At 34.3% G+C, this 23,970-nt stretch overlaps 2 protein-coding genes across 4 annotated transcripts in view; one reads left to right on the top strand and one right to left on the bottom strand.

The window, feature by feature from the left end:
* DOCK1 (dedicator of cytokinesis 1) overlaps nt 1–23,970 on the top strand; it is a 369,359-nt gene that overhangs the window by 125,333 nt on the left and 220,056 nt on the right. For all 3 annotated transcript variants that reach the window (XM_063434591.1, XM_063434590.1, XM_063434592.1), the window contains exons 24-27: nt 3,299–3,369; nt 5,495–5,601; nt 7,931–8,058; nt 10,893–10,988. In XM_063434591.1, the coding sequence (XP_063290661.1) occupies nt 3,299–3,369; nt 5,495–5,601; nt 7,931–8,058; nt 10,893–10,988 (402 nt within the window). The remainder of the gene's footprint in view (nt 1–3,298; nt 3,370–5,494; nt 5,602–7,930; nt 8,059–10,892; nt 10,989–23,970) is intronic.
* Nucleotides 17,461–23,970, bottom strand: part of INSYN2A (inhibitory synaptic factor 2A) — a 54,181-nt gene continuing 47,671 nt past the window's right edge. Inside the window, exons 3-4 of the mRNA XM_063433614.1 lie at nt 22,216–22,287; nt 17,461–18,571 (exon numbers count right to left, since the gene is read on the bottom strand). Of these exons, the coding sequence (XP_063289684.1) occupies nt 18,388–18,571; nt 22,216–22,287 (256 nt within the window). The 3' untranslated portion in view covers nt 17,461–18,387. The remainder of the gene's footprint in view (nt 18,572–22,215; nt 22,288–23,970) is intronic.

The following is a 23,970-nucleotide window of genomic DNA, read 5'->3' as shown; positions in this document are numbered from 1 at the left end:
GTAGGTTGTCAATTTTGATCTATGGTGGTTATCTCCAATGTTCATCCTTTTAAATAGATATAACTCAGAACATCAATGCAAACTAGCTAAAATGTACTCTGGCTAGTTAAATAAGCTTAATGTTTTATTTTATTTTATTTTGTGCTACGTGATCTCAGGCAAGGTACAAAGTTGTGTAGATAGTGATCATGGATATTTATTTAATTCCTCTTCACGGAGTCATTTACAAGCAATACCATCACTAAAGGGAATGCTATTTATTTTCACTTGAGATAATAACACTTAATCTACTTTAACTGAGCTCTGCTAGCAATTGCAGACAGCTGTTCCTCCCAGACTTATTCTCCTAACATATATCTAAAGATTTCCACTGTAAATATCAAAAAGATTTAAGTTAAAAATGTAAGTAATAGCTCCGGGAAATAATTCCCCATAAAAATGTTTAGCTCACTTTCAAATGTTTGATACTGTTATATAGTCTAGATGTCCACCAAATACAAAGTATTTTTTACATTTTCATGTTCTCAATCCTAGACTGTAAACTCGTTTGAGCAGGTCCCTCAATACCCCCTGTTTAGGTGGGTTTAACTCGTCTGTAGCTCCACCTATTGTAAAGCACTTTTGAATTTGTTGATTCTTAATAAATAAAAATAATAATAATAATATGAGGGGCTACAGTGGGATGCTGTTCTATAAGCACTGTAGGTCTTTGTAAATAGAACTTGGCATTTGCAAAGACAGTTATTATTGTACTTTTCACTGATGTTTACTACATTATATTATTAAAATGTGCACATTATTTTTTTAGCCTATAAAAGAAAAACCGTGATTATACATTTTCTGTTTTTGCTTTCTACTTTGAAGCAAAAAAATTGCAAGTTATGTTTGTTTTTCAGTCTAGTTGTGTCAGTTGTTTTTTTTTTATATAACTTTAAAAAACATTTGATATCCGTGATAGCGCTTCCATTGTCATCAGTGTTATGTTGTTTAAAGGGACACTCCAGGCACCCAGACCACTTCTGCCCATTGGAGTGGTCTGGGTGCCAACTCCCACTACCCTTAACCCTGTAAGTGTAATTATTGCAGTTTTTTTATAAACTGCAATAATTACCTTGCAGGGTTAACTCCACCTCTAGTGGCTGTCTACTAGACAGCCACTAGAGGTCACTTCCTCCTTCATAGCACAGGAAACCTGTGCTAGAGCGTCGCTGGACGTCCTCACTCTGTGTGAGGACCTCCAGCGTCGCTCATTTCCCCATAGGAAAGCATTGAAATTATTTTTCAATGCTTTCCTATGGTGAGACGTAATGCGTCACATTAGGTCTCCTCGGCCGGTGGGCGGGATCAGTCTCGCCCACCGGCCGACGCAATACAGAGGAGGAGCGTCGCGGAGGAGGAGACGGCGGCGAGGGACATCGCCGCTGCCTCAGGTAAGTGACTGAAGGGGTTTTCACCCCTTCAGTAACCGGGGATTGGTGGGTGGGAGGGAGAGGGACCCTCCAGTGCCGGGAAAACAGATCGTTTTCCTGGCACTGGAGTTTCCCTTTAAGCTAATTAGACTAATTACACTAAATTGTGGGGCACGAGCTGCATTTTTAATAATATAGTGACAGGCAATATTTATAACATTGTTTGTTTTGCATATTTATTTATTTTTCAATTAGCAAATGACCAAAACGGTAAAATAACTAATGTGTTTTCAGATATAGGAAAATAGTTTTATCCTGACCTAAAATATTCTCCATAAAACCTATTCACGACATAAAATCACATTTTAAGTATTTATAGAAAAAACAAATCTCTCTCTCTCTCTCTCTCTCTCTATATATATATATATATATATATATATTTTTTTTTTATATACATCTCAAAATTATAATTAACATTCCCATGTACTAACATTTTTCATGTAAAATTAATAATATGTAATAATATTTGTGCCTAATATTACATGATTTAAGAAAATCAGATCTTTATAGAGGAATGATGTTTTCAAAACAGTGCTACATTGTTCCTTTAAACATGGAAGAGGATGGAAACAAAACTTAGATACAGGCATTAACTTGTTTGTGGGCAGATGTATTTAAGAAATGCAAATTGTAATTAGCCCCTTAAGGACGACGGGTGTCTCTAAATGCTGGAGAGCAGCATAGAGCATCTTCGCCCTCCTTTGTACTCACCAGGTTCTCCCAATGGCGGGCGCGATCCTGGGGTCTGCCTGGGAACTCGGGCAGACCCCCTGTGCCTGTTCCGGGCCATGTGATCATGGGTCTCTTGCGATCACATGGCCGGAATAGCTGGCTTATGCAGTACCTGCAGGGGGACTGCCTGAGCTCTCAGGTAGTCCCCCAAATGCCTGCAAAAACGTTTAGAAAGTTATTAAAAGTTAATAAAAAGTTTAATAAAGTAAATAAAAGTACTTGGGGTCAATATATTTGTAATACCTTGGGTTGTCTACTTTTTCAAATGGTATGCTATCATGGGGTTAATTCTCATTCCTGGGTTACGATACAGGCTCAAAGGCAACATAACCAGTCTGGCAAATTTCAATGTGCATAAACTGATAAATGCAATATGCTATATCTGACCCTGTAACTTTCCAAAACATCAAAAAACCTGTACATGGGGGGAATTGTTTTACTCTGGAGACATCGCTGAATACAAATATGTGTACTTTATTGCAGTAACAGCTAACAGTATTATGACATTCACAGTTAAAATGCCATGCAGAGCCAGTGTTAGTTAATGGATACTTAGGGAATATATTAATAAGAAAGGGTATATACGGAGTCTAGACGTTCTAAGTAGCTCAGAGGTTCTCGTTTTTTTATTTGTTTTTTAAAATTAATCTCAGAAGATAAAAAGGTTGACTGAAAGGACCAGCTTCGTCAACATAACTTATTCAAAATGAGTTATTTTGCATGGTGGTCCCTGGTGCTGGCTCACCGTAAGGTTATAAACCGTTCTCGAACGGTCTAACCCCAAAGTTTGTGGTCCAGCACCGAATCTTCCTACCTCCCTGTCCTTCCGTTTTTTTCAGAATCGGGAAACCGGAAGGTTCTTGCAGAATCAGGCAGCGGCGCACCTGCGCATTTCTTTTCGAGCCAGTTTTATGAATAGGAAGTCACTGATTGGCTCAGAAATGAAATCTTTGAGTTTAAATACTAAACTATTTGGTGACACAGCAGTGGAATAATATACACCATTGTACCCCCTTCAGTGATCTGCCCTGTCCCATTGCCTATGCTCACTATCCTATGCATATAATCTTAACAATATTTATTTTCCTGTGCTTTAGGGAGCCGCACTGAAATATTTGCCAACAATTGTGAACGATGTGAAACTTGTATTTGACCCCAAGGAACTAAGGTAAATGTAATTCTTTTATTTCTATTTGCTTTTTCATATATTTAATTATTCAGTCAATACTTTTCAAGGTTTTTGTAACCTATATATGCCAGCATTATGGGGGTTGTAGTCCACAACATCTGGAGTGCCGGAGGTTGCCTATCCCTGCTCTAGAATATTTTTCTTAAAGTGAACCAGTAAGTCATGTGGATGATAGTTTCCATAACCTCAGCAAATGTAGAGGTTCTATTCTATACTTGAAGAGGCTCACTAAGCACCAGAACGACTAAAGCTTAATATACTGGTGCAAAGAGTGTTCCTGCAGTTTAACGATTGTAAGCACTGCATATAGTGAGAAAAGGCTGCATTTAAAAAAGGGCATTTCTAGTGGCTGTCTCTCTGATATCTACTTGAAGTGTTTACTTTTGCAGTACTGCAATCCATTGAACTAATGTACCTCTCTGAGGAGAGATGGATTGGTACAGCACAGCGATTGCTGGGCATGAACAGTATCCCCAATGCAACCCCACGCATTGGATTAGCCGAGATCATCACTACTGATGATCTCACCTGGGGCTGGGGCTGTAGCAAGACCAGTGTTGTAAGGATAAAAAGGCAAATAAAAATGCTTTATTTAAGTCTTGCAAAGTGGAGGAGGGGAATACTTTAACTATGCATGGAAACTCTAACATTGGAAATACATTTATCTATACTTTAATGAGTATAGCAAAAAAGGTTTACAGATTACATTTTTGAGTAACATCTCAAGTATATATACTATTTGGCAAGCCAAATGTACAAACAGTTTATGCTCTTTAAAGATGACTTTAATAGGGCTTTTTTTTAAAGGCTAATTCAGATTTTACTCAAAATATAATTATCCTCCAAGATGACCATGATGAACATGATTTAAATTTTCTACAAGATGACCATGATTTAAATTGTATGATTTTCACTTAAAATTAAAAATTCACTTTGAATTCCCAATGGAAATCAAGAGGAATACCCCTGGTGGCTGTACTATATCTGTTATCTTATATTATGCACACAATTAGTTGAAAAAGTAAATTAATTAATATGGAATATCAAGGGTTATGTATTAAGATTATTTATGTGCCAGTTTTAAAAAATGAAACAAATATCATGGGTATTAGTATAATGTGTGTGGTTATTACTCATGTGTTGCTGTTTGCACAAAACTCTTTGCAAGTTAATTGTGGCAAGATGTTGGGTGTACTTCTGTTTGGGGTGAACCTTGTCCAAAATACCACCACCCCTAAGATCTGATTTAAAGGAACACTAACATCTCATAACAACTTCACCTCATTGAAGATGTTGTAGGACAGGAGTGCCTGGTGCCATCTGACTTTATGGGGCTTTAATTGTTTGCAAACAATTTTACACTGTAGTTGTCACCTTGTTGTCTTGTCCGTCTCAGACTGCTTAGATTCTTAACCTATTACTGGCTGTCATTGAGACTAACCGTACATACTATAATTGGAAATAGGTGGCCAGTGATAGGCTTACTATGACAGCTGATGCTCTCAGCCTATCACCAGGTGCCAAGGCAAACTTTTCTGTGCTGTATGCGGGAGGTGGCTGCAGGGGGAAGGGAGGGTGGGGTGGGGATACAGGAGGTAGTTATTTTGGGTTTACAGGGTTACAACATTGGAGCTATTTAATTTCAGAAGTTAACATAGTGCCCAGTAATTCCAGCCCCCATAACAACTATAACAACTTAATTGAGATTAATTTAATATGGAGGCGGAAGCCACCTGGGAGTGTTCCTTTAATTTTGATTTCATTTATTAAACATTGGAAAACTTTGAATGTATTTTTTTTTTTTTTATAAGTACAATGATTTCTCCTGTAATATTTGGAAATATAGCCCGTGATATTTTAACAAATGGTTGGTGGCAAAACTGGGATTTCTCATCTGCAGTAACTGAAAAATGGAAGGTTATTTATTACTGGTTTATGTGGTGTAAAGCATTGCATATGTTTAAAAATATGTTTTACTTGTTATTCCATGAAAAAAAAAAATACGAGTGTATTCCTTTATTGGTGTGATTTATTTCTCTTCTATTGTTTTATTCCCTGTTTTACATAAAAATAATAATCTTGTCATTTTCTGCAATGTCTGCAGCAAATTGTTTACTGAATTCATCTTGAATGTTCCGAGAGATCGGCTTGTAAGGCAAAAACTCTATTGCCTTATTGAAATTGTGCACAGCGAGCTTTTTAGTCAACTTGGTGAGTACTAGCCCAAAAATGAAAGTATGAAGCGGTGAACTTTGCTTTGATATTTTTGTGGTTGTTAGTGGTTTTTTTTTTTTTTTTTTCTTGTTTTTTGCTTTTTTGCTATATTACATACAGCTGTTTTCATCTGATATTTTCATCAAGTAGCTCTCCCGTTGTTTATTTTCCTCCTCATTTTATGTATCCTTAAATATAGCTTGTAACCATGACTCAATTTTTGCTGCCAAGCATCATCAAAGATATAGTTTCATACCTATATTATGTATGTATGAATGACTATGTATATTGTATTATGTTATTCAGTCAACATTATGATTTGAATTATACTGATTTTAAGTATCCTCTAGAAAAATAATATACTGGTGAAATTTAAAAAAAAAAAATAAAGATAAGAAAAAAGAAAATTGGCAAAGTCAAAGTGATCAGCAAAAAAAGGGTAATGATATAGCAATATTAATACTGACCATTGCCCAGTTTATTTATAACCTAATTCATCATATATAATGATTGTCCTTGGCAGACTAAACCGTAGGTGGAGCTCTATCAAAGTTTATATATGTCTGTATGTACTCTGATAAAAGGTTTGTCCCTGTTTCTCAGATCCGATGACTCATAGATATAGATCAAATGTCCACATGCTGAGCGAGAATTTGTGTTTTGTGGGGGAAAAAAATGTTCGTGGTTTTCATTGAACAGTAATTGAAATTCTCTTTTACTTGATGTGGAAAAAAGTATGCTTTGTCCTGAACTTTTGCTGCCTTTGAATGTGAAATCCAGCCAGAAACAGATGATTATGTTCTAGAAAGGAGGTGAAGAATGACTCACATAGCTGCTGGCTGGACATTTACATTATATTGTCAATTTCTTTACTCTCCAGAGAATATTACAAGGTTCAGATAAAATATTATAGTAAATGTTACAAAAGAGATTTTATAGTATATTGTACATTTGGACACATTATTTGTATTATTTATAATTATTGGCATTTATATAGTGCCAATATATTTAGCTGAGCTTTACACTTATAGAATGGCAATATCTGACAAGTAAGTAACATACAAGAAAATAACAGAGACAGGAGGTACAGAAGTCCCTGCCCAAAAGAGCTTATGTGTTCTTTGGGGTTTTTTTTCCCTAGGGTTTTTTTTTTTAACCTTTCTTATGTTTGATTGTAAAGTAGTCATTATAGCATATATTCATTCAAGGCAGAGAGGAGGCTTAGCAATGTTACACATTGTAATTTTTAATATATTTCTAATGTAAATTCTACATCAATATGTTTGATTAATTCAGTTACAGTGTTTAAAAGTTTAGAATGTTTCTTTAGCATCTTTCGTTGATGAGATGAAGAAGATTGTTTTCAGCAGTCATCTCTCGGGCGTTAATCATGTTTGATCAACCTGAAATGCTAATGAAGAGATGTCTGGAATTTGTTTATCACTTCTTATAAGATTTATTTTTTTTACTTGTCACAATCAAGTGTTTTATATATATTTTTTTATTTTGCATTACATTAATAATGCTCATTAAAACAGATTTTTAATATAGTTTAAAAAAAAAAAAAATAATTAAAAATGGCTTTCTAGATTTAACATTAGTCGGGGTGTTACCAGAGTTATTTTTGATCCCGTACTCCTCCTAGGCTTGTTTGAGTGCTTGTGCCCCATCATATAACCATGACCCCCTCAATCCTACAACTGTGATGTGCTTATAGCCACACTTTCTTATTAAATAAATCTTCCTTTCCCTTCCATAAATATTCCCATATCCTCTCTTCCAGAACCAAACCCTCACCAAGTCCATACCCCATCCAAATCCATGCTCCTCAAATCCTTCATTGATAGTCACCCTTAATATATGCATACCCTAATGCCAGCAAAGTACCCTTTTCTCACCAGCTGTGCATTCACCCTTCGCACATACCCATGTTCCTACATCCCTTCCATATTTGCCATTAACTGTGTATCAACTCAATCAATTGCTGAAACTCTTATAACCATGTCTCCATTTTAGTAGAATAATTAATTCTATCTTATTGCAACTGCAACGTCCCCTCATTATTAAACTGGTAGTCACTAAATTAAACTTCTCAGGTATTAATCAGAATACTTGCTAATTTTACACCAAAACAGCCTAAATGAAAAAAATGATCCATCACAGTTATTTTTGGCCTGAAACTTGAAATTCCCTGATAAATGCCTGATCCAATGAAGAACACGGTTACTTTAATTATATGCACCAGATTCATTAAAGGCAACATTTAAAAAAACAAACATATATAATAAACATTATATAAACTTTTATTTTATTTTTGCCAATTAAGAATGTCGGGACATCCTACTCCCCATGATGACTGATCAGCTCAAGTACCACTTGGAAAGACAAGAGGAGCTAGAGGCCTGCTGTCAACTGCTTAGCAACATTCTGGAAATGCTTTACAGGAAGGATGTGGTCAGTAACCCATAAATCTATCTGTCTGGCTTAATTTCTAAACTTGTTTTAGCTGTTTCAAACTTCACTATTATGCTAACTGGTGTCAGGCAACTTGCTCAAATCTGTATTCCGAAGGTTTTGTGATAATTTCCCCCTAATGCACAGCCAGCCTGAGTATCAAGGGAACTATAGTTTATACTAACTATGCTGCCAAGGCCTATCTAGGTCAGCAATTTAATATTCTTGGTATGAATATTTAAGATACAGATGCTGATGATGTTAAAAAGATGCATCTAATAATGACTGTGCCATTTTAAATTAGTACGTGAAAGTAACATAAATCATATAAAACAAGTCTGGCATATGTCTTTTTTTGATTGCTGTTTTCCAAGTACACAAATACATAATAATTGGCATTGCATCTCACCCACTTAGCCTATCACTGCCATCCAAATATGATCAAAATCTTACTTTGACATTAACAACACTGCAAATGAGGAACTGAACAGTGGGAGCCTCAAGGATCACTAGTTTTGATGAAACAACTCAAGGGTTTCTCAAAGAATCAAGAAATGGCACCCAAAGTCTTCTAGTACTATAACCATGGCTTAGGCTGTAGGGCTTAAAGTGGATATTAATTACAAAAACGGCTGGTATACTAATTTAGTGTTTCTGTACATTACAATCCATTTCTAGAACTGCTGTAGATTGACACAAATGTACAATTGTCTTCTACAAGTAGCATTGTAATGTTGTTCATCCACTATGCAATCAGATCTGTGAAAACATAAATCTTGTGTTGCTTTTGCTGATCAAGAACAAACAGTGTGTGAGATTGAAATAAGTATAAACAATAAAACTACTCAAAACTTTCATTGTAAATGTTGACAAGGAATTGCACTCACAAGCTTATTAGTGCAATTAAATATCCTTAGATTTCCGTTAGTCTTTGACAAGATCACATAGTTAACCAGTCATTAACATGCCTGTCAGACAGCTGACTACTGAACAGTATCATTAATGTACCCACAATATGATTCCTTTTATCACACTATGGTAATATCTCACAGACATAACCATGTTCACGTATGTCAATGAATAGCAATGAATTTCATTCTTCGTTGTACGATTCTGACTTCTAAGAAACTAAATTTTTACAATTGTCTAACCCATTCTGGCAAAGGCTTTATCAATCAATACAATAATCAGTAGTAATCTAAGGTCAACAGCAATGTGATAGTTTAGTTATAATTGAAATGTGTCCTGTTAAATAAATTCTCCAAAGATCACACCTACCACAATGCATTTTAGTGATTACGGTGCAGGAATTTCCTGCCCTCCCTTATATGAAATTCTTACCAGGGGTCCACTGAGCACCACTCCCTGCCTCCACAACTTCCTAATTGAGAGTCAAAAACAATTTATTTAAGCTAACCATGGTGGTGCCCAGCTTATATTATTGTCTTACAGCCATTTTCCAAGTAGCTAGCCCTGAATAAAAACTGGATGGGGAACGTTAATTAACTACATATTGCTATATGTATGATGCATGGCATATATGTCACAAAAACCAATACTGCTATAATTTGCTATCACCACTACTAGTCTACTTACGTGGTGACTCTGAATGTTCAGAAACTACATTTCACATGATGCACTCAGCGGAGCTCTGTTAGAGCACTATGATAGATGTGTATCGCTCTTAGCGATTACTGGGCCATACTTATTTTCACTCTGCTCTTTAAGCATTGCATTGCAGATGAAAATCCGCTAAATGGCTAGTGTTGGACACCCTTAATTTTATAATAATAAAAGAAAACCATAAAATAACAGACCTTTATCGAGAACAGAATGCTTGCAATTTTGCAACAGAAAGAGACTGTGTTTGTAAACATTATACCAACAGTAAAACACTTGCTTGATATATTTGGTATCAAACTTGAAAGTGCAATTTGCCAGTAATTTCATGTGACCCGCTGTTGTTTTTGACCAAGGCAGAAATCTCTACACTATTCCAAAACATTTAATAATTATTTATTGGCACTGTTTCAATAAAAAAACTACTTGAAGTGGCTCTTAGCTGATATGTACCATTTATTATTTCTTATTTCTTGTTGAAAATGTTTCTTCTGTATTTCACATACATATGTATGTATATGTTTGTGTGTGTGTGTGTGTGTGTGTATGTATGTGTGTGTATATATATATATATATATATATATATATATATATACAAATCAATATCATTCCCTTTCCATATATAGATATGACTAGCACCAAGTGCCCACATCAGCATTCGTTAATCTTTAGCAACATTATTCCAACAGAATCATAGGTTACTTACATTTTCCAGCAGTGTATTTAAGTTGTTTGTGTCTCTGCTTCAGAGTTCTCTGATTGGCTGTGTGCTCAGCCAACAAGGCTCATTCAATTCATGGTTAGACTCTTTGGCTTCCAGTCAGTCCATTCAGTCATAGCATATGCTCCTAAAATCCATGGATTGGTGATATGTTTCTTAGTGATGATTTTTATTTTATGTTGATCTACGGATTCTCGACAGTTGTTTGTTTCCTGCAGAGTGTTCAGTGGGGTATGGTCTGATGTTTAACGTACGTCAGGGATGAAACTGTATCGAAAATGCAAGTGCACAAAACAAATTGGCTTGTTCTGCAATGTATCCCATAGAGTCCAGAAATGATTTCAAATATGTCTGTATTATCTAGATGAAAACAGTGTCCACTATTCCAAAAGATTTTAAAACATCACTCCTAGTTAATTTTTTGTTATTTAACAACTTAGCCGTATTGCCGACTTCTCACATATTATTCTTTTTTTTTTATTTCTGCATTTAGGGACCAACACCACAACATGTTCAGATAATTATGGAAAAACTACTAAGAACTGTTAACAGGACGGTTATATCCATGGGGCGTGATTCAGAACTAATCGTAAGTTCCTATCTGAAATCGTTACATTGTTTATAATGTTTTTGTAATGCCAACACTTAATTGGGATTCTCCGACAGGGCCACTCCAATCACAATAACCACTATGGTTGTCTGTCTATCTATTTAAAATATTGCTTGAAAAACTGTCACTCATCTGAAACATAGCTTTTCAGCAATTCTGGAATGATCATTTAAGACGGAGTTCTTAAGTGAATCAGTCTGTGATTCAGAAACAGACACCTCTAGAATTCATAAAGCAGTACCTTAAAAACTCAAATGAATCAGTAGATAGTTGACTTGATCAGACATCCCTCCTCTGCTGACGACTGCATTGCATTGTTGGAGGGATGGAATTAAGAGCAGACAAACCTAATGCAATTAGATGTCTTATAGGGATTAGCAAACACCAGTTGCCATGGCTCTAATGACCTCAATTATTATTACTTTAAAATACAAAAACAAATAAACATATTTTGAACATTAATCCCTAATTTGTCTATCACTGACATGGCCCATCAAAATTGGGCAAAAATGTTTCCAGCACAGGAGTTCTATACCAATGAGTTAATATTTTGCATGAACTTTCTTCTAAACTAGATACAATTGAACAATGATGTATTAGTATGGGACCTTATAAATACATTTCATCAAAAGGTATATGCATTAAGGTTGGCTCCCAAGTATTTTTTGTGTGGGTGCCTCTTTATTTCCAGAAGTATTTGTGCAATATTGGTGTATGAACTATTTTTGATGGTGTGCTTTGCAATGTATTCCCAATCTCCTGGGAATTAAAGGGTTGCATTGATAAAGTAGAAGAACAGTTCAAAATTACAGTTCTGAATAGAACGTTGGGTGTTCTATTTACATCTAACATCTCAATGCTGACATTATCAGTGAGAATAATGTCATATCTCATTCATATAATTTGATATTGACATACAACTAATCCCTCTGGCATACTTGTTGCATATTTTTGCTTCTCAGCCAAAAATGTGTTGATTTGAAATATATATTTTTTTCCTTCAGTGCATTTCTAAAAGAAACCTGTCATCTAGTTTTATCATTATAAAAAACAAAAAAAAACATAGTATATATAACAGCATATGTGTGTTTAAAATTCTAATGCTCACATAGAACCCTTTTTATGGCTTATTCTGGTTTACTATTACTCCATGGGAAAAGCCATTCTTCTAAAAAACGCTACTCAGTCAACCATGCAGGAATCCTCGCATCACCAACAAGTGAAGGGCATCTCAAATTTGCATTCTGGGTGATTAGCATTTCAAATGCTGCATGGTCTTGATGTATAAAGGAGTCCGACCAAATAGGACTTAAAGATGGCTGCCCCCATGAGGCAAGAGTAAGTCAGGAGAGAAATGTTATATATAATAAATATATGCCTTTTAATGTTACATATGCCTACAAAATGTTGAATATGCTTTTCAACCCTGTTTATGGTCTTGGAAATTAAATTTAATATAGTTCTGGTAGAAATAAGAACATTTTTGTCATATCATTCTTAACAGTAAAAAGGTGTGTACAAAAGCACCTTCTTTTATTTTTTTTGCTTATATTACACCTATGGTTATATGAAAAAAAGAGAATAGGTATATAGGTATATTTTCAAAAACAAATGAGCAAGTGGTTCAGAATGTTCTATAACTGCACTTATTAGATGTCCTCTACATGGTTTGTTAAATATATTGGTTTAAATGATCATTTATTATTGTTATTATTATTCATTTGGACAATGCTTTATTTTAAGGACTTTAAAACATGGAAGTTTGAATTGTGCAATAGAAACATATTTATCTTTAATTAAAAAACATTAAAAAATACAGTTATACAGTATCGTCCCCCACCCTACCCACCCAGCAAATAAAACAATTGCACTTCCTTCTTGGCGCATGACCACTTCCTTTAACATTTACTAATTTATACACAAAAATAATTTAAATATATATTTTTATGTACATTTTTAGTAGCCCTATTGAACAAGTCTCACATTTTTCTTAATAAAGCATTTTTTTTTTCTTCCTGGGCGTGATTACATGTTACATATTAAGCTAAAACAGCACGATTCATATATTTGTTGCAAGATATCACATAGTGATAGAAAAACTAAATTAATTCCAACCATTTTTGTATCATCCATCCTAACATTCAAAAACCATTTTGTTGACAGGTAAGCATTGCTTTTAGCTCTTCAAAACATATTATGTATTCTACAGCTTTGTAATATATACTTTATTAAAAACAGACTTGGAAAAACAGCGATCTGGAGTTTTTCCTTTTACTCCTACCCTGGTGATGACTTTACTTTTTGGGCAAAATTACAGGAGGGTGTGTAGGTGGAAAATTGATATAGATTACTATACCTCCAGAGCTCTTATAACATTTTCTTTACAACAGTTTGTTGTTATGACCATCATACCTGTGATTCCCCCTCCCACCCCAAAAATGCATTCATATGAATTTAGTATTGACCATTGGATAAATGAGAATGTGGATATTGGAGTGAGACATACATTGGTGGTAAAGGTTATGCTTTGAGGTCAAATGCGTTAGAGCTGAGAGGTACTGCTTCCTGCAGAGTGAGCTGGACCATTGATAGAATGTCTCGAATTATGTTCTACGTTAGTCAAATAGTAAAGCCCATATGGCTTTACAATCAGGTGTAAAACCAAATGTTTCTGGCACTAAACAATAGTTCTCAGGTACGGGTAAATATAACTATCTTTTATTTTTGTATTGGTTTCAGAAGTAAGTCAAGCAGTCAAACTATTTTCCAATTGTGTGTGTGTGTATTTATAACAGTAGTAGAAAGTCCTTGCACTCAGGCTATAATGGTAAGTGTGTGTGTGTGTGTGTATATATATATATATATATATATATATATATATATATATAATATACTTGCCGGGTGCTTAACCTGGGACTTTAAATATCCAGCAAAGAGTAGTGATGGCAGCACTCACGGTCTTCAGTAAAAAATTCCTTTATTAAGCAAGAATTAAAACATATGGTCTAGAATCCTAGACCTTCTATTTTAATTCTTGCTTTATAAAGAAGATTTTTACTGAAGACCGTGAGTGCTGCCATCACTACTCTTTGATACATATATATATATATATATATATATATATATATATAGATATATATTGCTTCCACTGTTGAAACATTTATTTTAAACTGTAATTATCCAAAATCAATAGCATAATTCCCTGTAAATGTAATCAGCAAATATGTAGTATGCCCAACTAATATTCTTATAATACTTTATTTTTTATTAGTAAAATGTAACCTTAAAATGTAATTAATATTGCAAACCTTTTCAATATTTGGCTGAATAATATCAACATGGGACAAATCATTTTTATCTCTGATGTGATCGCATTCCCCATAGGACTAATGAGCTAATGAGGTTTTAAAGAGGGAATGAGGTCAGGATGGAGCTTTGAGTAAGTCATGGTGCAAAAGCATGATGTGCAGTCTCTGGGGACTGTAGATAATTTTCTTAGGGAAAATGTCAGACTTAAGTGATTTAAAAAAAAAAATATATATATATATATATTTTTGTTTATGTGTGTCTTAATGACATTACACTACTCTACAGTGAAAAATGGGATTAAGTGAATAACACTGACTGTCTTTCACTGTAGCAGTAGTCAAACCATACTTAAGGGATGTTTTCAAAGGTAAAGGGAAATCATGAAGGCTGTTATTTAAAGGTACAAAAATAATAAATAAGACTGTTATATTCAAGGATTTTGATGAAGAAAAAAATCAGCACTTCTAGCAGCACTTCATTTCTCTTTAAGAAAACGTGTTTTTTAGTCCTTAAATTGAAAAAGAACTTGGTACCGAATGGTTGCAGGCAACATTGAATTCTAGCTCATCATCCTTTAATCACAGCATTTACAGACACATAGATTCTGATGCTTCCTCATCTCTTAAGCAGGATGACATCAAACCTCTGACGGACCTCTACTGCATATTAATGGTTGAACTGTGGGAAGTTGTTCATGACATCAGCACCTTAAGCCCACAGTTATGCTGTGTGATGAGTGCAAGAAAGTCTATGGAGTCTTAAATACACAATCCAAGATCTGGAGACATGTTATTGGAGACAAAGTATACAGATCCAGGGAGTCTCATAAATGGTAGACCAAACAAATCGTACAGAGGGGGGCTTTTGGGGTCTGCTCATTATCCTCTACTAATCAGAAGACTCAAATACTGATCTTGATAATCAATATCATCATTATACATAGAAGAATATGTTGTAATTAATCTCACTGGCGATTATGCATAGTCTACTGGGCCAAAATCTGGGTATGTTTCTTCCTCTTACATCACTGAAGTATCCCTTGTGTGGCTTCCATTCACATTTTTTTTTTTTAACCATTAATTATGAATGGGCACCCAAACATTGTCTGAGATATCTTACTCAGTGCCCGTATAAGAGATTAGAGATATACTGCAAAAGACTAATCAAATAAGGTTGAAATATATTTAATGATTTCACATCAAGTTTGACTTTGACATAACCTGTTCAGGCACGATTTGCTAAAATAGAGCAAGTGATTTTTGTTCATTACAATAAGTTTTAATAAAATGTGACCTTTGTATTTTTTACTTGGAGAGGCTACATGTTTGTTTAGTGTTCAGTATTAGAAGTTGATTAATTTTAAACTATTTGCATATTCAAAATAAAAATTACTTTCCTTGACTATAAATGAGTATTTTAAGGAAGATGGAATACTCTATAATCTGTAGTTCCAGCATTCTTGAGTCTCTGTATCAATATGTTGCCCAGCCAAAGTTTGCATCCAGTTAGCATGGTTTCCTAATGGCTATACCGATATCAGAGACACACTTTTAAGTCACTGACTACAATTGGGATTTAGAAAAACAGGGCTTTAATTTTGGCAATGCTTCACTAAGGTTAAAGAATGAACAATGTTGTTTTTATGTGATTTGTCACTTTAGCGATAGCAAAGCCTTATTAATTTAAATGTACTCACTAAGCACCATAATCACTTCATCCTATTGTAGTGGTTATATTTTTAGTTTCCCATTCCCTAGTTTTGCGTTCATGCACACAAACCCAGATACAAACCTAAGGTGCCCATGGACCTCGCTCGCCATATTGCTAATGGATACAGTTTACACTTCCTTACTGTGTCAGTTTCATACAAATATGGGTGGCACTGATTGGCTGAGCCTATCAGATAAAACAATGCCATCCAAATTTAGGTGAAAATGGTATTGTAAATTTTGTAATGCAAATTTTGTAGTAGTACTAGAGTAAATGATGGTCAACTCCACATGCAGGTGTGGGGAGGGGGGGGGGAGGGGCTCACTTTGTGTTTAAATTCACGATAATGGTTTCACACAGAACCAGGGGATAGCACCAGCACGCTACAATGGATTGTACCGGTCATGATGCTTAGAGTACCCTTTCCAGTTGGAGGGAATTGTGATGTTAGCATTCAGAGCACTATCTTTGGAGCAAAAAAAAAGTAGGTTGGCATTGAGGGACAGAAGGGGGGGAACAAAACTAATAATTAAAAATAACAAAGCTCAAAAATAATAATAATAAACAAAAAAAAACTTTTTAAATTATACTAAAGATGAGGCAGTGTCTGGATTGTCCCTTTCAATTCTAATCACAGCTTATTAAACTAAAGCAAGCAAAGCTGTCGCTATTTAATATTAGAACAAAGATATGCCCACAAACACTCTGTGCCTACCTAGGTGGTATGTCAATTGTTTTACCACATACTAGCAATTAACGACCTGTATCAGAGCAAAGAATCTGCTGTGATTCTGAACATTTAGGTATTATCTTTAAATAAGCTTTATTGCAAATGTGAGAAGAAAAAGTTCACTGTGGCCAAATAGTTGTAAATTTCTATTCTCATCTGATATCAAAATCCCTCTCCTGTCATCTCTATAAAGCTTTTATATTGATCAATGGGAAAATCCTTTCACGTAAATCCTCAAAATTCAAGTAAAAACAGCCACATCGTATAATACTGTAAATATTTTATGACTATATGTGGTTGTTTTCCTTATCATAGATTCTATATTACCAATTTATTCTAATACTTATGCTAGAATATGAATTAAGAATTGTTGGCAAAATAAATATTTTAACACTTCCAACCATGTCTTAAGATAATATGGTTTCACTAAGAAGTGTTAACTAATTCTTTCTTAACATTGTAATTTTTTACTATTTTTTATTTTATTTTTATAACTGACATTTTTTTTAATTGATTTTAAAATTAACTAGAAAATATCAATATACATTGCTTTTAATTTGTATAACACTCTGAATAATGTAAATTACACTTATCTAAATTATACAGATTTATTGGGAAAAAAAAACATTGTAAGTTTCTATGAACTATTGTAACAAGGCATAATGCCAAAAATAAAGAGAAAAAAATATATATTGGCTTCCCTTACAATGATATGGCATTTTAGACTTTACATTACAAAACATTGTAATGCGGCATCCAAGAGTAGTCCAGCTTCCATAAATAAAACTGACTGAACCTTTGTAAATAATTTTAGGATACTGGGTACCAAAACATTACAAAGAGGAAAACATAGTGTCCCATAGCCTTTACCCTGTCAACGAACAATGAGATTAAAGGCATGTTCTGACTTTGGGATGTCTGGCTGCCCACACTTCCAAAATGAGCAATTTAAATATAATTTGATATAATGTCAGTAAATTAGGAGTGTGAAAGTACCTAAGATGTTCTTTAGCACAGGAGGCGAATGTGCACGTATCATCACATCTTTGAGACTTCATGGTCTGTGACCATTTGAAAATTTGTGCTTTCTCCAGATTCTGGTGTGCTGAAAACTGCACTCATCCCCTGCTTGTTTTCAAGATGAAATTTAAAATTAAAACCCCAGTTGAGATAAGGCGTTGATGTTTATTCTCAGTTCAATGTTTTAAGCAAAAAGAAGGAAAAAAAAAGACTGTGACAATTACAGCCTTAAACATTTATGCTAGTAATAAAACAAAAATATTTTTTTAGAAAATTTAAAATTAAAGTGTTTGAACTTGTTTTCCCTTTTAAATCTAACGTTAGAAATTTTTAAAGTTGAACTCTACATCCCGCATAGTGATCTGCTAGTAAAAGTTGGCATTTTGTGATTTATGCTTTTTTTTTTTTTTTTTTTATATCTTGCTTCTACAAACGAGTGGCAAGTATAAAGGCCTTTTTGGTACGCACAGTAGTTATCTGCATACTACCCACAAACATCGGATACTTCCTGATAACGTGATAAGGTTACCAAGATCCCTTGTATTTAAAATTGTGGTGTTTCCGATATGTGCCTAAGAAGGCCTGAGGCTCTCTTTCCAGCAGATTCAGCTATAGAAACCAAAGTTTCCACCTTCCATGTTTTTTCGATTCTGTTTTGGATTTTTGCTTGGGAGTTGATGTGTAACTTTCTGCAGGATAAGGCAAGGGTGCAACCTGAGTTTCTTCAATAGGATGTAGTTTTTTCAAGACCGGTTGTAATTTGTCCTCTTGCTGCTTGAAATCCAGTTCAACGCTAAAATGCCAAGAGAGAAGAAATTGTTGAGAATCTTTGTATTCCATTAGTTGGCGATAAAACATTTTTATGACAAGGGGTTGGTTTTGTTGTATTGCTTGGGTTTGGTAAATATTTGTTTATCTTAAGAAGCCAGAACTATTTGTATAGACTTACATTAGTGATTTGTTCAATGCTTAAAAACTATAAACGATTTCGACCAAGGCAGCTGGGGTGAGTGGTGTCATGATAGATCCACAGTGGTGGCATTTAAAAAAATAAAATAAAAATAAAATCTTTATTTGTTTTACACATAAAGAGGATGTTAGATGAAACTTAAGAAGAAGAGAAGTGAGTCTCACAGGACTCATAATACATTTGTTCAAACTATAAAATAAGTGTTTTTATATATACAATATAGATTTTAAACATCAGTGAGTTTCACAGGACTTGAAAAATTCCCGGCAGTACCTGTAAAAGTTCACATGTCAAAACCTTTATCAATGAATTGGTCTCTAAAATGTGTAATTGGAAATTTAAATGAGACAATAAAAGAAAAATACACAAAAATCATGTGCCACCACGTATCTGCTTCCCAGATCTCATAGACCAACTCATTATTATTAATTGATCCTGGGTGGGGTGACTTTTGGTGGTATTTTGATGGCAAATATGATAGAAAGGAGGGAAAGAAGGATTCCATTCATGCAGTCAGGTGACCCTAATCTCAGGCAGAACTTGCATGTTATAGTGTTTTCATAGAGATTAATGGTAGTTACTCTCCCAAGTAGCACCTGCAGCTGATACAACTCCCGCAAGTCTCAGGCAACACGGGGAAGTGTGAGGTTTGTTTTAATGGAAAATATCTGAATTCTTTTGGTTAATTCTGATGTCTGCAGAACCACTCTGTGGTATTACTTTCACATAATACATGGTTCTTAGTAGTGTCTTTTACATATACATACATTGCAATATTAGAGAGAGCTTAATTGTTCCCTTTGTATTTTATAGACACAAACCGTTCACTGTACTGTATGCTGAATGTGTATTCTTAAGACACTGTAACTGTTCTAAAACAAAATGCAGTTTCTTGCGTTTATTGGCTGAAATTTTATATAGTTTGACATGTTTGTTCTGTCTTCAGTGAGGCCTGACCTTTATAAAAGAACATGATGTATTTGTAAGTAGGATAAAAAGAGCTACAAAATAGCTATGTTATGTAGTTTTCATTTTAAAAGTATAAAAAAAAATATCCTTTACGCTCTGATTATTTTTTTTTATTGATATATTGTGTAGGCATAAAATGTGGAAACTGACAATATACTTATTTTATTAATACAACTTATTTATATTTGTATACGGTTAGTTTTACACTGCGGCTTACAAACTGCTTTTGGTATTGAGATCCTACAATTTGCACTACTGTAGACACATACTAATTGCTACTACTAGATAGCAGTTGAATTTGATAAGCTATTTGTCACACAAATATTATAAAACATTTTATTTGCTTCCCTTGTATATTTGATTGAGGTTGCAGAAAATAAATAGAAAATAAATTGAGGCTGCAGAAAATAAATAGATATGAAGAAACAAGAGTTTCTCAAAAACCCAAAAAACGTAAACTGAAAACAAATCCTCCTCTTAAAGTCAAATTGGATAATTACTCCTTCACTCTGCTCCCTCATGGAGCCCCTATAGAGGAGACAGCATATTAAAGGGAAACCTTTGCCAGAGGATACAAAGACCTTGCACGCGTTCCTATCCTAAACCACCAAGAAAAGGCTCATTTGATCTATTAACAGTATAAACTAAGTATATATTATTATTTATTTTTAGAATGTTTGTTTTTACCGATTGAAAAATAGGGGGTTCTGCACAAAAGATTACAATAGGGCTCCAGTTGTGATATTTATCTCCCTTCCTACCCATAGACTGTAACTCTTGTCCACTCTCCTTACATTGTGTTCCACCAAAGAACCTGGATGTCCAGTTAGTTGGCATTTTGCATTCTCTATGACTTTCCTGGGCTGAAATATTCCAGAATTGCTGTTTGAAATACCCAAGAATTGTTTTGCTATTGCTTTTTCACGAACAGATATTCACATCTAAATATGTTATAGAAAAAGTGTCTTTTTTCAATAACATATTTAAAGTATGCAGATGTGTCCGATTACCGTATTGCAGTTTTTTTTCTTTTTCGTTTTCTTTTTTCCCATTTACTATTCTTTTAATGTTTAAGAAGCGCGCCTCAAGAATATATAGGAACTGTGATCTCCTAGGGTCATACTGGTATGATTTGAAGAGAACATGCATATTGTCTCTATCATAGAATGCTTAAAAATTGTTGAACATGCATGCTACTGATCTTTTTCTTCGTAATAAGATCAAAAGCAGAGTTTTGCGCTAGGAGCTTTAGTTTTTCCAGCAAAAGGACAGAATGCAATAATTTATCTGGCAATCAATTTAACATCAGCTTTGTTCTGTGCCCCAAGGCTGGAGGTTGGAAAATAATGATTCTGGATACTAGGTATTCCCTTAATGGAAACTCATGTTAGAAAGCCATTGTATAAAAGAGGCCCTTGAAGCACCATAACAACTACATAATATTGTAGTGCAAGCGGACTCAAAGCCCAGAGAGAAAACCAAAAGGACAACGTAGACCAATAACAAAGTTACACAGATCTGAGTGTCATCGGCAATCTTCGAAAAGGGGAAAATGTTTTTAAATAGCACACAGAAGACAATAAAAAAACGATTTTTGAATAAAATTTGAGGCTGCAAAGTTCATACTTGTAATTAAACTGAAATATACTTTTTAAACATATTTTCTAATTACATTTGAAAAACTCTGATATCATTGGTAATGACTTCAAACTTCATTACAGCGGTTCTTCAGGTGTTATTTAATTTGTAAGCATACACACATCTGATCTATACTGTTTTAGTGACTTATATGAAGCCCTAGACTACCAAGATTATACCAGCTGGAATGGCAATCTCAAATTATGTTGAAAATATTCTTAATAATGGCTAGAAATTCAATATTTGTTTTTTTTTTTTCTCAAATGTTCACTGGAATATTCTGGATCTGAGTTTCCCCATAACCGACTTGTTTCAGGAATCTAAATATAATTTCTTAATGCACATGCTGTTTTTGGACTTTGGTAATGTTTTTCAGTTTTGCTCATCCTTTTATGACTACCATCCATTATGCTATTAACAGTCATCAATCATACAATCCTCAATCATCTTTTCTTTCCATCAATCATCTTTTTCTTTAAAAATGTATTGGGATTGATGAAAGTCCAGATCAACACATCGGAAACTGTCCATTTTGTTTGTTTTGTGATACGTCCATATGGTTTTCCTAAAAGTCAGACAAATTGCAATTCACTGGAAAACAAATGCACACGCCTATTAATCACTATTTTGTGTGCTTCCAATAAATATTTTCTAAGAGATTTATATTTTATTGGCTGCTTACTCCTTTATTGTTTACAGTGCTATATCTAGGTATCGTGGGATTAGTGGTAGAACCAAAAGTCTCTTTTTCTTCATGTCATAACGTGAGGATGTCTTAAATCACATTTTAAGTATTTTAAGTACAGATTGCATGCAAGTCAGCTGTGGAAAGGTGAACAAGTTGGCAAAGGACGACTTACCTATAGATGATGCATGCACTATTCCTGCACGTGTCACAGTTTGCAGTGTCTTGACCAGTCCGATATGAAAGCCTAGAAAATAAATCACATGACATGGTTAATTGTATTGTATGACCTTGTATCTCTTCCTTAGTGCGGAAATCTTTTTAAACTACCCTCGTTATAAATAGCAGACTATTTGTTCTCTGGAGGTTTATGCATTACTGCTCAATAATGGGTCTCTGGTGCAGTGCCACCCACCAAACTCATTTTCTATGAACGTACATCTGCTGACTATAATGTTACTTACAGTCCATCACAGCTGGATTACCAAAGGTTCTATATTCCTACCCTTCAGCTTCAAACCTCCACTTCTCAGGATTTTTTAGAAAAATATGTATCTCCTGTATTTGTAATGTATGAAACATACAATTAAAATCCACACCTTTGAGCTCGCTGTCAATCATTGTTATATTCCAACAGAGCGAGACGCCAGTGAACACCAAATAGTATTAAGTTGTTATAAGCTCTGTCTTTTGAACCTGGCAGTCGGCATAAAGAATGTTTACAGAGAAGAGGAGAAATTATGTTTATATTTCTCTCTCATTTACAGTCTGTGCCCTGACTATACCTTGACTGAATTGGATTATGTTACAAATTGCAAAATCTTTCATTCAAATTTAAAAGAAAATTGAACTTTAAATAAAAAAGAAAATTAAAAAGTTAACACAAGTCATGGGTGGTTTTCAACGTTTAATTACATTTTTAGTAATGTTTAATTCCCAAACAGACGATTCCTCTATACGTATTGGGAATTCTCAGGGCAAGATACTTCATAGATACTTGAAGCATCCAACAGCAGAAATATATATAGATATATGTGTGTGTAATTAATAAACAGTCATATAACATTATCAAGGAAGATTGTAGTATTTTCTTAAAGAGATGCTTTGCCATGAAAATTATTAACCTATTGGGATCAATGTGATAGATGTCATCAAAGTTTAAAGAGAATGAAAGTTGACATATTTTTGATACGTAGCTGTTACAGTATATTTCACAATAGAGGAGGAATATTTGGTTAAAAAAATACCTTTCTCCTATATTCCAAATAAATATATATACATAGTATCATCATGTATATACAGCCACAGACAGAACCAGTCCTCATCAGGCCAGTGCATCCTTCTCGTGCTGGGGCAGCTCAGGAGACACTCAGTCTGCCCCCTCCGTGCAGTGCACACTGCAAGTATTTCTCATTAGTATGATAAATTATATATTGATTCCTTAAGGAAACATTATCGGTGAAAGTGAAACTGTCACTGTGTAAATCAATTACAGCGTACATTTTACAATTAATTTCAAGTAGACGAATATTACCCCAAACTTGTTGTTTTCAGCATTATCCATCTGTTTAGAGTTTCCAGATGACCATTTTAAATTTTTACTGAAGGGACATGCATAAAATATATTATAGTGCTGCATAGAGAGAAATACAGCTCTGAATTATATTTTTTATTTATTAATACGCACGCACAGTTACATTTCAATGGCAGTTTTGAACCCTACTTCACATGTTAAAGCAGGAATTCTCAAATGGTTACCTGCACAGTGGATTTATAAAGATCAAAACCATTATGTAATGTTTCAATTCATTATTTAAGAGCATCTTGCCCACAAGACAAAGATTCTGATTATTGAACATTTCTTTTTATCAAAAAATAAAAACAATGCCTTTGACAACTCTCCTATTAAGATATAGATTTTTTTTTTTTT

Source organism: Pelobates fuscus, chromosome 10, assembly GCF_036172605.1.
Source record: "Pelobates fuscus isolate aPelFus1 chromosome 10, aPelFus1.pri, whole genome shotgun sequence".
NCBI lineage: Eukaryota > Metazoa > Chordata > Amphibia > Anura > Pelobatidae > Pelobates > Pelobates fuscus.
The sequence above is the reverse complement of the archived record's forward strand: the minus strand, read 5'-3'. Positions and strand labels throughout refer to the sequence as shown.